The 15228-nt window shown below is 43.9% G+C and overlaps 1 protein-coding gene across 3 annotated transcripts; it reads left to right on the top strand.

Annotated features, from left to right (window-relative positions):
- The first annotated feature begins 227 nt into the window (after positions 1-227).
- METTL21A (methyltransferase 21A, HSPA lysine) lies at positions 228-14221 on the top strand. Of its 3 annotated transcripts, none has more exons than XM_075285938.1 (4): positions 228-261; positions 10588-10782; positions 11203-11314; positions 13163-14221. In XM_075285938.1, exons 2-4 carry the CDS (start codon positions 10636-10638, stop codon positions 13549-13551), a joined length of 648 nt encoding a protein of 215 aa, XP_075142039.1. In that variant the 5' UTR covers positions 228-261; positions 10588-10635; the 3' UTR covers positions 13552-14221. The 3 variants fall into 3 exon arrangements, with proteins under 3 accessions (XP_075142039.1, XP_075142037.1, XP_075142038.1); XM_075285936.1 differs by lacking the exon at positions 228-261 and adding an exon at positions 264-332 and having other exon boundaries at positions 10606-10782; XM_075285937.1 differs by lacking the exon at positions 228-261 and adding an exon at positions 341-409 and having other exon boundaries at positions 10606-10782.
- The last annotated feature ends 1007 nt before the right edge of the window (positions 14222-15228 follow it).

Here is a 15228-nt window from a genome sequence, read left to right as displayed (position 1 = left end):
CGCTATCTCGATAGTCCACCAATAGGAGCAATGGTGGGCGGAGTCATCGAACTAGATTAGGGCGCCATCACAGCCAATCACAGAGCAGCTTTTGGTTCAGAGGGGAGTGTTGCTGAAAGCAGCGTAATACGAGTTTCAGCCACCCCATCACATGTCAGCGCTCCCAGGCGAGCCCGTACAGCGGGCCAATAGCCGTGCTCGTGGGCGGGGCTTCTCCAGAGCGAGGCCTGGAACGCTCGATTTCCTGACATTCCATGCTTTGTGATTCTTCCTAATGTGAGTGAGCGAGAAGTTACAGCCGCGGCCTCCCGAGAGTTCCGTAGTGCGGCTCGGTAACTATGCTAGGCAGTCCTTGGTTGGTCTTCTGGGCAGTGTGGTTGTTGGTATGAATGAAGCTGCACCGCATATGGTAATAGCTGTTGTGTGATCGTTATGGCAACTGCTCCAGTGCTCTGCGCCAGGCTTCATAAATAGCCCCATCATGTAAAGCTTCAGCTGGTTTCATGTGCAGGGCAGAAGCAATGCTTTAGGGATGGAAGGTGACTACTACATGGCGAGGGCCTGATTCCTGGGACCCCCCATATAATTGCATCTGGGCCCTTCAGCCAGGGAGCCCATAAGGCAAGCTCAGCACACTAACGGGGTTGTGCAGCAGAGAATATTAGCCCTCTATCCATATGACAGAGCTATCTGATCAGCGGGGTCTGACTATATCCGTGTTCTTGGTGGCATAACCCCATTAAACATTTTTGGTCTCCTTTCTGGTTTTCTTTGATCCTCATTGTGTGCATTGTAAATTTATTACCCCTGCCCTCTAGCGCCCTGGAGTGTGACAGGTGAAGGAGGAGTTATGATACAAATCCCTTTAAGGCTGAGGCCCCTCATTGCGGAAACGCAGCTTTTTTTTTTGCGCCAAAGCCAGGAGTGGATTGAGAAGAAGGGAGAAGTATAAGAGCTTTCTATATATTTCCCATTTATTTATTATGCTTACTTATATAGCGCCATCATATTCCGCAGCGCTTTACAGATATTGTCAGTCACTGTCCCATATAGGGCTCACAATCTACAGTCCCTATCAGTATGTCTTTGGTGTGTGGGAGGAAACCGGAGTACCCAGAGGAAACCGGAGTACCCGGAGGAAACCCACACAAACACGGGGAGAACATACAAACTCCTTGCAGATGTTGCTCCCCGCAATGTGGGACCCACTTGGGGTCTTCCAGGTACTATATACAGAAGATCTGTCCGAATATGTGATCATAAGGGTGTGACACCCAGTATCCCCAAAGGTTGCAACATTCAGCCAGTTCACTGAATACCAAGCACTGCACCATACATCTCATAAGTGTTGTGCTTTGTATTGCAGCTCAGCCCCATTCTCTTGAATGGAACTGAGCTGTTGCAGCACTCTGTGACCAATGAATGCAACCTCATTGGCACAGTAAAGAGGCCATGAGATTCTTCAAATAAACAACGGGCCTGGTTGTTGGCATCCCACCAGTGACAAATTGATGACCTATCATAATACACAAGTCCCGAAAAAAAAACCTTAATGGTTTTTGACCTAGCACACGGTTCTGATTCCTTAAACACCTAGCATTTTTTGTAAAAACTGCCTCAAAAACCACTTCATTTTCCTGCGTGTCATTTATTTCTATAAAACTTTCAGTATCTGTCAGAAGATGGGGCATGATGGTTTTTTTTTTTCCTCTAGCTGAAAAGTCATTAACGTCCTCAAAATCCATCTGCAGTAATCTGTTATGAATTTATCTTAAATGCAACCAAAATGTGAGGATTGGATGTGGCTGAAAGTTGTGAGAAGTTTAGCAGGGGGTCCAAACTGAGCTTATGCACCAATGCCCATGAGTCCCTAGTCTGTGAAGCATGTGCCCTAATGCTCCATTTAAAGTCTATGGCACAAATTCCAATCACTGCACTGAATGATTCTGCATAAAGGACCAAGAAATAATAATATTAAAAATCTATATTCATATAGCGCTAGTAAACAAATCTGATTTGAAGCAGTAGGACTGAGGGGCCTAGTCACAAGAGCATACAGTCTATTAGAAGCAACACAGTAATATAGATATGGTTGATAAAAGTCATAAAATGAATCTGGTTTAACCAAGGGCAATGGGTGAGGGGCGTTGGAATACTTATAAATATACTATTTCTGGTGAGTGGGTGGGGAAGTCTCAAAGTGGAGACAACTGATGCTGTATAGGACGCTTTTATCATATGCACATATGATTGCACCTATTGCCCATTTCTTTCCCCAGTAACCTCTTAAATGGCAGTCAGAGGATACATGTGCTCAATGTACCTTTATGAATCAAAGACATTTTAGCCAGGTGATAGACTTTGAGGGAGTCTCATTGATGTAAGATACTGATGTTAAGCTTGGTGTGTCCGAATTCGTAAAAAAGACATAGCTTAAAGAGGACCTTTCATGGGTTTGGGGCACCGGCAGTTCTATATACTGCTGGAAAGCCAACAGTTCGCTGAATTCAGCGCACTGTCTGCTTTCCCGATCCGTGCCCTGGGTGAATAGCTAGTGGTGCCGGTACCGTAGGTCTTTACAGTCAGAAGGGCGTTCCTGACAGTGTGTCAGGTATGTCCTTCTTCACAGCAGCGCCTATCGCGTTGTATTGTGTGAGCGGGGAGGAACGCCCCCTCCCCTCCTGATAATACTCGTCTATGAACGAGCACTGTGAGCAGAGGGAGGGGGCGTTCCTCCCCCGCTCACACAGCACAGCGCTATAGGCGCTGCTGTGAAGAAGGACATACCTGACACACTGTCAGGAACGCCCTTCTGACTGTAAAGAGCTAAGGTACCAGGACCGAAAGCTCTTTACCTGGGGCACAGATCAGGAAAGCAGTCGGCTTTCCAGCAGTATATGGAACTGCCTGTGCCCAAACCCATGAAAGGTCCTCTTTAACGCGGGTGGAATGTCACATCTAGAAATATCCATAATTTTGTGATATTTGTAGCTCTAATTAAAAAAAAATATATATATATATATATATATATATATATATTTGATATATTTATTTATATTATATGTATTTCTGGGCCATCACACGGTATATGACCCCCTTTTCCTGGACCATCACACAATATATGACCCCCTTTTCCTGGACCATCACACGGTATACAACCCTTTTTTCTGGCCAATTACACGGTATATAACCCCTTTTTTTTTAGCCCTCACACAGTGACCCCATTTTCTGCCCCCCACAGTATATCAATCTCTCCCCCCCACACTCACAGCATGATCCCCCTAATTATGACCCTCACACAGTTTGACAGCTTTTATACCCCCCCCCCCCACACACACACACAGTATATAATCCTCTTTTTTTTTTTTTTTTTTAAAGACCACCCACAGTATATGACCCCCTGTTATCTCCCCACACAGAGTAGTGGCCAATACTTTTTACTCACCTGTTCACGGTCCAGACCTGGACGTCTTCCGCTGCCGCCTCCAGGGTGCGCTGTTGCCAACGCTGAAGAAGGCTGGGATGCTGTACGTAGCATCCTGACGTACTTCAGTGTTGTGACGTCCGTGTAGTGCCACCTAGAGGAAACAGTGGAGGGTCGCTCAGACTGGAGTGTGGATAGGTAACTAAAAAGTTTCGACAACTGCTTATTGCAATAACACAAGTAGCTGCTGGTTCGTGTCACCCAAGACGTCCTGGTGTCACATCTGTGACACGTGTCATGGGTTTGCCATTACTGATGTAAGGGAATTTCTAGAGGAGCAATTTGTCAGTTGCTGCTGGAACCTTGGGGGGAGGGGCACGCCAAGACAGTGAGCCCTAAGCTGATTCCCCCGTCCCCCATCCCCCATCCCTGCCTACTTGCCTGAGCTGTCTTAGGCAACAGACGAAAACTGGGTGGCAAAATCCTTCCTAGTTATGGGTGATGATACAGAACGCAGACAAGACAAACAACACAGAAGCAAAGTCAGCAAGCCAAAAGAGAAGTCACAGGCCGAGGTTAGAGGTGAGTAATACACTAGTAAAAGAAAGTAGGAAGCTAGGGAGGACAAAGTCACAGGACAGTGTCAAAATAGCCAGCAAACCTGTGTGGGCTGATGACCTGTATATAGGAAGTCCAGAACTTGCCCCAGACTTGATTGGGAGATCGGCTGTCAATTGAACTGAGAGAAACTAGATGGTCATTTTGATAAATTGTTTCCCATCTAGGCCATTATGACGTGGCTCTTTTGAGGTGTTGAGAGCATTGGTTACAAGAGGGCAATCGGGCAATCATATAGAGCGAATAGTGGCCAGGAAGGACCAGCAGTAGAGAGGATCATTTGATCAACCGACAAGCATAAGCCACTTCCATTGTGCCAGCTGTAATGTCATCCTGGCATTTGCCAAATCCAGACTTATCCATCAGGCTGGCAGATACAGAAGCATGATTTGTCCCTGCACAGAACACGTTTCCAGTCTTTTAGAGTGCAGAGTAAAGACACTACTCTATCTGTTGCTTGGCATTGTTCTTGGCAATATAAGACCTGCTTACAGATGCTTGGCTATGGAAATCCATGCCATAGAGTTCCTGGCGCACAGGTTTTGTGCTGATGTTAATACCAGAAGAGTTATGTATCTTTGCAGTGATTGATCAGCAGAGCTTTGGTAACTTAGGTGTACTATGTGCCCCAGCACTCATTGACCCTATTGTTTACATGGTCTGCCTCTTCATAGCTTATTTACCGTGGTTCCTAACGTGTCCACTTTTGAATAATTGCAATTAATTTTGGAATATCTAACAGAAAACCTTCACAGGCTGACCTGTCACAACGGTGCCAATCCTATTATAGTACCACCCCAAAATCAGTGAGCTCTTTAGAACGGGGGACTGCATGGTTAGCTGCCTATTGCAATAGAATATATATATATATATATATATATATATATATATATATATATATATATAACAAAATATATTTGGTATATTTTTTTCATCCATGTTTAGGCTTCAACCTCATTTAAAAGTCTAATACGGTTATGAACTGTTGGAGCACTATTGATGCAGACAGTACTTTGCAATTTTTAGCGACATCTCGTCCTCCTTCCAGTGTCATCTTGTTCACGTCCTCTATTTACACACATACTGACTGTGACAATAGTGCAATAGTCCACGCTTGTGAATCAGGTCTTTTCATTACCCAGCAGGATGCTTTGCTGTACACTGATCTGAATAGAGATGCTGAAGAGTCTAATGTTCTTTGCCAATTTCATAAAGTAACAGTGGAAAGCTTTACTATTCCTTTTATTTTCTTTGACTGATGTGAAGAAAATATAATCACATTTTTCTAAATATAAGTTTACTGCTATCTTAGTCATGAAGGAGGTCAGAGCTTTTAACCATGGATCTCAAAGTGTAATGGAAGTCAATGGATTTTACAACACAGTTTGTTTGGTTCGAGTGAAGGAGTCGTACATTAAGTGCCATCTCATCTCATGTTTGCAAAAGGTTTTCCTGCTTTGTCTTGATGGGACCCAACCCTGTTGTAACATCTCTGCCTGTTCAGGCCTCTGCGCCACCCTCTGCTCGCGTGCTGCGGCGCAGGAGGCGTGTGCAGTTTGAGAATCTACTTAAAGTTTTTAGTTGCACTGTGTGAACACGGCTCTAGTCCTTAATTGGATTTGCACCACACCCGTCTTCTGCCAAGGTTGCTTCTGTCCATTAAGTGGTTAATCTGGCCTTGCCCTTTGATTGACAGCTGCCTTTCTGTGAACTCCATGGGCGGGTTCTTCCTCCCTATTTAGCCTTGGTTCCCATTCACACCAGTGCTTGTTATTGCCGTGCGCATACCTGCTCTTACTGTCCCTGTTTGCTTATACTATTATACCTGACCTTTGGCTTTTCTCATTGACTATTCTCTTTACTCCGATTTGGCACTGCATCGCTCTCCTGTTACCGAACCCTGGCTAGCTGACCTCCCTTTGTTGTTGTTCGTCTTGTCTGCGTTTTGTGTTTCACGTATTCAGGGAGGGTTTGTCCTCGTGGTTGTCGCCTATTACCTAGGATAGGGCCTGGCAATAGGAAGGGAAAGAGGGGGGCTTCAGCTTAGGGCTCACTGTCTCTTGTCCCTTCCAGGGTTTAACCGTTCTGGGAATTGCTGTCTTAGCAATTCCATTACACCTGTTCTTGGCACTAACTGTATGGCTCTTCCGTGGAGCCTTATTATATCCATCTGAATGCATTACATTCAAGAAACTTGCCATTTAGTAGATCCATTTCCACCTGATCTATTGTGAAGAGCTCCTTGACTGTTTGTTTTCCAAACTTCCAAATGCAGTTCCTTATATGTCTCTTACTTTGCTTACCCATCTTAGAAAATAAGTAAAAGTAGCCGTCAATGCCCATCGTATACCATTTACATGTGGGTACCAAGCGACCACAGCAGCAGCCATATGCCGTACTGCTGACATGGGGGCCCATTCACTGAGTCCTCTGAAGAAAACCTGTCACCAACCTAATAACTGTAAAATAAAATTATATTACCTTTGTTCCGCTTGCTCCTATTTCTGCTTTCCCTCGTCCCCCCTCCAGTTGTTCCTGATGTAAATCATCCATCTTTGAATTTTCTTGTCCTAGAGACCCACTGTTAGCTATATAGTGAGAGAGGGCCACGGCCGTGTCAGTAGCAATATTCCACAACATCTGTAAGATTCCTAATCATCTTACTTTAGGCCTAGTTCACACAGGGCAAAATGGTCAAGATTTTGACGCGGAATCCACGTCAAAATCCTGCTAAAAAAAAAACCTCCCATTGAAATCAATGAGAGCCAGTCATTTCCTTTTTCCGCTAGTGGTTTATTCCCGCTCATGGAAAAAGAAAGCGAGCTGCCCTTTCTTCAGGCGGATTCAGCTGTGGGCATCGGCCTTGCGACACCAACCTCCGGCAGCTGCTACGAAATGTGTACAGGCGGAACTCCCATACTCAGGAAAAGGGCTGGACGGTTAATGTAAAAAATAACCGAAACGGAACATCATCCAGGATACAGGCGTGATTTTGTTTATGTTGGTTATTTCGGTTTGGTTACATTTTTTGGGTGGTCGTACCTGCATTTTATTTGGATTGGACTCTTGGGGCAATTTTCATGGATCTCATTCACCCTTTTTTTTAAAGGCAATGAATCTGAATAAAAACACTGCCAAGAATTTGCCCCAGTTGTGTGACTAGAGCCTTAAAGGGGTTGTCTGGCATAAACTAAAAGTTTACCACTAAGTTCTAATTTACTCCCTTTAAAAAAAAAAAAAAAAAGTATATTTATCCATATGCCTGAGGCTGTCATATGACCGCCCGGGCACAATTTCTGAGTTCTTGGTGGCGTGCTGTTTCCAGAGACAGAAGGTCACCAGTACTCCTCGCAAACCCCTAACCCCCCCACCCTCTCTCTCATACTCACTAACGCTCACTTCCTCTTCTTCCGGGGGTCACTTCCTTCACAAGGGGGCCAGCGCAATACAAGCAAAGAGAAGCAGCGGGCCTACCACGTATGCGCAATAGAATGCTGCTTCTCTTTGCTTCTATTGCGCTGGCTCCCTTTTGCTGGCGTTCTGTTGCGCAGGCGCCAGCTCCGGCTGCCAGGTGTGGGCAGAAGAGGGGGCAGCGGTACCTCAAAGTAGTCTCCAGGATGAGAAGACAGGGAAGTATGATAGGGTGCGCAGGGGGTTGGGGACTAAGTTAGTTTGCTAGCTAGGGCTAGTAGTCTCTGGGCTAGCTAGGGAAACAGAGGGAGTTGTGAGGTAGGATGTGAGAGGGGGCTATCTGAGTGAACTGCAATGCATCATGGTAGTTTTATGCTAAGACAGCAGGAAGCTACCCATGTAAGCAAATGCAGAGGATACCAGGAGCTCCTAGAGAAAGCCAGAATTCACTCAAAACATTGTAAAGGTATTTGGGTGCAATTATTAACCTTTTAATAGCATGAACTGATTTATTTATTGCCCAGAAGACCCCTTTAATATCTACTTGTAGGCTGAGTTTAGAAAAAATGTACCACATCTCAAGTACGTCTCAATGGAAGTCTAACATAGGCACTTTCCAGGTCGCCAGATGGTAGGGATGTGCTGCCAGTATACTAGAAAATGGAAACACAATGTGAATTCCACGGCCACTCAAGAGTTTTTTGCCTTGGCAAAATTCAGGAAAATTCACTGCTGTGCTGACATAAAGTAAAAGGATTCTAAGTGAGTCACTGAAGTGCACTTTATTCATGTAACTCCTTCAAGAACAGTTTGATACAACTTGCACATTTGTCCATGTAGTCTTATAAAATGCTCAAAGGTCTGCAAAGAATATAAGCAACAAATGGCTGGAGTAATATTGTGCTATGATGCAGCTGCTGCCCACTTACCCTTTATCTGCTGCTGAAACATATGGCGTTCATCGCAGCTGCCAGCAACTGCAAACAAATGTCTTCCAGCCAATGTGCCGCTGCTATTTATAACCGAACCCCAGTGGCAGTCCGTGCCCTGCTAAGTGAGGTGACCTATACTTATTACAGGAGCAGCAATAAATACAGCTGAGAAAAGGGAGAAATACATTTTGGTCATGTACGAAACATCGGCTATTTGCTGCATAGTGATATACCTAGATCATTTATACAAATTTTTAGAAGCATCAACTTTTCAGCAATTTTTAGAACTTACCCCCCCTTCCCCCTTATCAGAAGTGGACTATTACATCTGTACTGCCTCTTAAACAACAAAGATCTCATTTTCAACAGGAACAAAAGAAGAAAAGCTAATTTCATATACCCTATGAAGAGGATCATCGGTTCTGGATCCTCATGGGTTGGTGGTTGCAAAGGCATTTCTTGCTCACCTATAGTAACATTACTGTCTCTTAGTGCTCAGCTCCTACTTGTGTAACATCTTGCACAGTAACCATATGGTTGCCCCTCATCCATACATCATATGGACCTTGTCTCCACTGGTCCCTTGTTCTACCCTTTCCATCTCTCTCTGGAAGGATTGTGTTTCACGTGCTGCACAGCAGATTGTTGCAGAGCGGTGTTGTATGTGAAGATGATGTTATTACAGCACTGTCTTAAGCTTTCTTATAAGGGGATGCAGGCAACTGTAGTTTGAATCAATGCCTTTAAAGGTAGGCTATCATCAGAAACCATATATTAACCTGACGCTGCAGATATATAGGTTACATAGTCAGCTAAATCAGTGATGTTTTGCCCTTGTGAACCATGCCTCCATTGCTGAGATATTGCTGTTTTTGTCAATATGCGCTCAATTCTTCAATATAAGCGCTTTTCTCTTTGCTCCAAAGTGTTAAAATTCATATAGACAAAACAAGTCAATATCTGGCCAAAGGAGGCACCGCTTCACAAGAGGAAGACACTGATGAAAGTCACCCTAAATATCTACCCACGAGGTTGACTTTCTGCATTTTAGTGACAGATGAACTTTAAGATGGGAAAGGAATGGGAACTATAGTTCTTTATGTGGAATTCCCACCCATGCAAGCCCAAGTAGCATCAAAACAAAGGTGCATCATAAAGCTGAATAAGACCATGAAAATGAAGAATTACTTCTGAGATAAAGTAGCATTACTGGGGAGCATTCAGCACATACACAGGTATTCTCTTTATTTAGTTATTGTTTTTTGGGGGATTAGTATTTAACATTGGTAGAAAGTGTTGTACAGCTGAGTGGTCAGTGCAAAAGGAGAGAAATCTGATGTGAAGTGCAGAGCAAGTAATATGATATAGTACACGCTTCTTATCTATGTACTATTGACTTATGAAAAGTTTGTTGAAATGACCAAATCGGCACTAAGGTCGGAATCATTCTTCTGACACAAATAAATAATGTTATCTCGCATGTGTACTCAATCTGTACAATTTTGTGAAGAGCTGTAGAGAAAGTACACAGGGAACTCCCCTTAACTTATGTAAGGGGGAAATGGCATAACCTGTGCAGACACCATGTTCTAGAACAGACTGAAGACTTGCAACTCGGGGGACCTGGAGGGAGACTTGAAACTGAGGAGGACATTATACTGTAGGTGCACCAGGAGGGGAACATAATACTGTTAGGGCAATTTATAATGTCTAAGGGGCAACTTGGGGAAGGGGGTGGCAGGTTAAAGCGTGATGCCACTGCAGGGGTTTTATACTGCAGGGGCATTATATATACTATGGGGGGGGGGGACCCACTGAGAGGGCATTATAATTTTTGTGCGTCAGGTATGTCTAAGTGGTGCTGATAAGGGGGCCTATTTATGAACCCTTTGCACTGGGCCCACCAATGTACAATAACCTTGGGCTGGACCTCCTATGCTGCCTCTGATACATATTGTGTGTCCCCCTCTACCGCAGATCATAAGCTCCTGTGAGCAGGGCCCTCAATCCCATTGTCCAAATTGATTTATTACTCTGTAATGTCTCATTTTGTCTATCATTTAACCCTTCTTTTTGTAAAAGTGCTGCGGAATATGTTGGCAATACAAATAAAATGGATGATTATTCTTATACCTTTTCATGCTGTAAATGCAGGTTATCAGAGATATATAAATGTGGCTCATAGTGTTATGACTAATCCAGTTACATATTATATTGTAGGTCACATGCATGTAATGTGGATTTGCTAAAATGGCTTTGGTACCATATGATGAGCATATACTGAGTGGCCTGAAGAGGTTTCACAATTCCAGCACCACCTATACCTTCTGCAACCACCCTATACAGATCAAGCAGGACTGGAAAGAGCTGGGAGTGGCAGCAGTGGTCTGGGATGCGGTATGTATCCGTGCAGCCATGACATACTTATATAGATGTCTGGCCGTACACTTGAGACACCTTTGGGCAGAAAGCTTATTTACGCAACCACTATCCTTCTCGGTATACCCATGCATATGTTACATGTTTTAAAATGGGGAGAATAGACCAGGTAGCCATTACTAGAAATCTTGGGTAGCTCCCTAAGACCAATGAAATCCAACATTCCCAGCTTGTATACATCTTTATAGCAAGGATATATGTATATAGCTAAGCTGTATATACTAGGACAAATTCGTCTTTCATATTTCTCTCCTGCTTTCCTTTCCTGACTAGTTACATATTATCATATAACACTTTTGACATTCAAATATTGTTCAAATATATTGTAGTACAGTAAAATGTTCTCAATAAGATTAATGTATCCTACTCTGATTTCAGGCTGTTGTTCTCTGCATGTACCTTGAAGCTGGGGGACTGAACTTGAAGGGAACTTCTGTAATAGAATTGGGTGCGGGGACCGGATTGGTTGGAATTGTGGCAGCTTTACTGGGTAAGTGCTACATCACCAATCAGTGTATGAGGGTAATAATTAGAGATGAGCGAGTACTGTTCGGATCAGCCGATCCGAACAGCACGCTCGCATAGAAATGAATGGACGTAGCCGGCACGCGGGGGGTTAAGCGGCCAGCCGACGTCAAAGCGGAAGTACCAGGTGCATCCATTCATTTCTATGGAGCGTGCTGTTTGGATCGGCTGATCCGAACAGTACTCGCTCATCTCTAGTAATAATACCTAGATCCGTAGCCACACATGGTTAAAGCCCTATATACATGTGTTGGGCTTTACATTTGCTGCACAATTTTAGCAGTAATGGTGTAGTTATACTCAAACATGCAGCCATAACTGCGGTATCACCGGCAAAATCGTATGGCCAAGTAACAAGGTATTTGTATATCCCTCCTCCATGTGTTGTTAACCTTACATCTGATACGTGCAAACAAACCTGACATAATGTATAATGGGACATTCACACCATCATTGAGAATATCCGTTGGTCTCCTCTGTTGTAGTATGATCGCAACAGATGTTAGTGGTAGTAGAGGGTAGAGCAGTGGCGTAACTAGGAATGACGGGGCCCTGTGGCGAACTTTTGACATGTCAAAAGTTCGCCACGGGGCCCCGTCATTCCTAGTTACGCCACTGCTCTACCCTCTTTTCAGACCCCAGAGTATAATAATAGGAGACCCGGGGGAATAAAAACATAAAAAACAATGTTACTTACCTGTCCCCCGGCTCCTACGCTGTCTTCTCTGCTGCCGTCCTTCTTCTATGACGTCGGACGACACATGACCCGGGACGCAGGCCGGGTTCTTGAGACGTCAGAGAGGTCAGGAAGGAGGCCTGGCAGGATCGTGGAGAGGTAAGTAACAGTGTTTCTTACCTCTCCCGGTCCGCCAATCATTATACTCGGGGGTCCGAAAAGACCCCCCGAGTACAAGGATAGCAGCAGTAGCGGCTGTCACCGGGCCCCTAATGTCCCGGGCCCGGTGACAGCTGCCTCTGCTGCTATGGCGGTAGTTACGCCACTGGGGTAGAGTGACAAATGCAGACTGAGCAGGATCCATTCCTATTGACTATAATGTAAAAAAAAAACATTACTGAAGAAAGTGTTCGTTATGTTTTTTTACTTTTGTAATACAAGAAAAAATCCACAGGACAGGACATATGTGTCCAAACACAGGAGTATGGACTGCTGGTTCCCCCCAATGATCAGGAGAATGGTGGACTGAAAGTCCCCTTAAAGCCTTGTCGTGAATGAAGTGTCAGCGCACTTGCACGACCTGCGCTCCATTCACTTCTATGGGGCTACCGGGACTGTAATCTCAGACAGCAACCGCAGTTCCATAGAAGTGCATGGAGTGCCAGTCCTACAAGTGGACTGACATTCTCAAGGTGGCTTTAGGGGAACATTCAGTCCCCTATTCTCTTAATCGCTAAGGGAATCGGCAATAATGTCCCTGTGATCAAACACTCATCCCATGTCCTGTGGACTCCTTCAACACAAATGGAGTTTGTTTTGGGCTGGCCTAACATAGAATGGTAGAAAATTACTAACCATCCAGTTGTGCACCATATCCCTGGTGCAAATGCATTTTTAAAGTCAATATCTGACATTTGTGTCAGTGAATTCTGTATATATTGTACATTAAAAACTGGTAGGTTTCTGTATTCATTAAAAAATAAAGTAAGGTTAAATATTAAAACTTATTAAAAATATTAAAATTTTTCTGGCCTGTGAAAAATCCTTGTGTTGGAGCCACGGTTGCAGAATGTGTACACAGCAGTAGCGTTGTTTTGCTCAAATATTTTCCTTTAATGTAAATGTTTCCTTCCCTAGGTGCCGATGTTACAGTGACCGATCGAGACTTGGCCATGGAATTTCTTAAATCAAATGTTTACAATAATCTTCCCAAAGATCTAGAGCGCAGAATGTCTGTGAGACCGCTGAACTGGGGAGTCGGACTTGAGCATTTTTCTCACTTTGATGTGATTCTAGGAGCAGATATCATTTATCTTGAAGAAACATTCCAAGACCTTTTAAAGACTATAAACCACCTAAGTTCAGAGAACACTGTGATCTTGTTGTCGTGTCGACTTAGATACCAGCGTGACCACAACTTTCTAGATATGATGAGAAAACATTTTACTGTAGATCAAGTCCATTATGACAAAAATGTAGATGTCTACATCTACAAGGCTTGGAAGCCTCAAAGAGAAGAGTTTTGATGATTAAAAAGATAATAAAAACACGCTGATATTTTCTAGATAAGGATTGCTATAGACTGTTCCATTTGTATTTTGTTTCTGCCTCACAATAACTTACTTGTGGCCGCTTACACAGTAAGTGGGGTAAGCAGCCACAAGAAAATGGCCCCTTACACCAGGTGGGCATGTGCAGTCAGCTCTGCCCGAGGCCCGACAGTAGAGCCGACTTTGCTTGCGTAGAAGTTTCAAGCCAAGGCTGGAAGAAGACATGTGAACAGGTCGTTCCAGAAGAAGAGGGAAGTGGCACTGGAGAGTTCTATGTGGTACCCAGAAAAAAAATGAGTTTTAATCTATGCATGGGCAGTGTGTTTTAGTCCCAAATGACCAAACCTTTTTCTTTTTAGCAATTTTTCCTTGTTGTCCGACACAACCACCTCACAGAGAGCACTTTAAATGGCCCATCCCTCCAGTGTTTTTCTTATCCCTACAGAGGAGAGAGTCCTCCTGGTGTCTGGCTTTGCCTTGGGGTAGATACATAGGGAATGATGAGCCACAGAAGTGGGGAAAGCTTCCACTTATGCTAAAATTTCATTGGTCAGAGGTTAGAATGGGCAGGCAGTAAGGACAGAAGTGAGGCAGTATGGTGGCGGTTCTTGAAACTGATGGAATCCACAAGAGTACAGCTATTGGAAATTAGGTCATCATGAAGCTAAATTTGGGATTAGCTATGGTTAGATCTGTGTTGAGATCTGCCTCATCCATAAAAATGTACTCTCCAAGTCCTGAGACTGTCATCTTATCTGATCTTGCTCCAGTGGAGCCTAATGCGGAACACTGTAGCAGTGAGAAAAATACAAGCACATCTCATAAATCTAAATGTGATGCAAGAAAGATGTGAAAATGCACTGTCTGTTCAAAAAAAAAAGTTGCCTGATGCCTATAAAAAGACTCTTTGTAAAGATTGTAATGTGCAAGTCCTTAAAGGGGTATTCCCATAACTCTTGTTCTGCAGCCTGAAGGCTCTGTGCTCTCTTCACTTCCTGGATATCTCAGCACATTGGTGGGCAGGGTTTCACTTGCTCTGCTATCTGCTATGCATTACCACAGTATGAAGCTATTGTGGAAACTGATGTAGCAGAGCTGGATTAGAGTCAGTTTGCATTACATACAGAGGTAACGGATTCCCTATCTCAGCCAAATTCAATTAAACCGGCTGATAAGTGGAAAAGCTGAAGATAGACAGCACAGTAATCCCGGAGCTCTCGCCTTCCTCTCCCCTATCTGAGGAGCTCTGTTGCTTGTCAGCCTCTCCCTCACCCCCTGAGAGCTGGCAGCTACATCACTTGGGAAATGAGCAGATAAGCCCAGTGGCCATAGAAACACAGTGTCAACAATTAAGTGAATAAATTAAGATAGCAGCCAACCAAAGCAGTTTTGATAAAGCAATGTATTTAGGAAAAGTCTTAAATCCACATAAACTAGCAGTATAGATAGAATGCTTTTCATGGGACAACCCCTTTAAAGAGGACCAGGACAAACTATCTCAGGGAGTCATGACTATGTTAGAAGTAGGGATGATAGTCCCAGTTCTGGAAAATCAGAGGGGTTTGGGTCATTACTCAGCACCCCTTTCTTACCATATTATTATACATTTGAAGTTCCTGAATCAATGGTTAAGATACAACAGATTCAAAACGG

Source organism: Leptodactylus fuscus, chromosome 8, assembly GCF_031893055.1.
Source record: "Leptodactylus fuscus isolate aLepFus1 chromosome 8, aLepFus1.hap2, whole genome shotgun sequence".
In the NCBI taxonomy this organism is placed as follows: domain Eukaryota; kingdom Metazoa; phylum Chordata; class Amphibia; order Anura; family Leptodactylidae; genus Leptodactylus; species Leptodactylus fuscus.
The sequence above is the reverse complement of the archived record's forward strand: the minus strand, read 5'-3'. Positions and strand labels throughout refer to the sequence as shown.

What these genes read in the sequence shown, in the direction of transcription:
- METTL21A (XM_075285938.1), top strand. Translation starts at nt 10,636, where the DNA reads ATGGCTTTGGTACCATATGATGAGCATATACTGAGTGGCCTGAAGAGG. An exon ending in CAGCAGTGGTCTGGGATGCG is followed by an intron (nt 10,783 to 11,202) that starts GTATGTATCCGT and finishes CTCTGATTTCAG; the next exon opens with GCTGTTGTTCTCTGCATGTA. An exon ending in AATTGTGGCAGCTTTACTGG is followed by an intron (nt 11,315 to 13,162) that starts GTAAGTGCTACA and finishes TTCCTTCCCTAG; the next exon opens with GTGCCGATGTTACAGTGACC.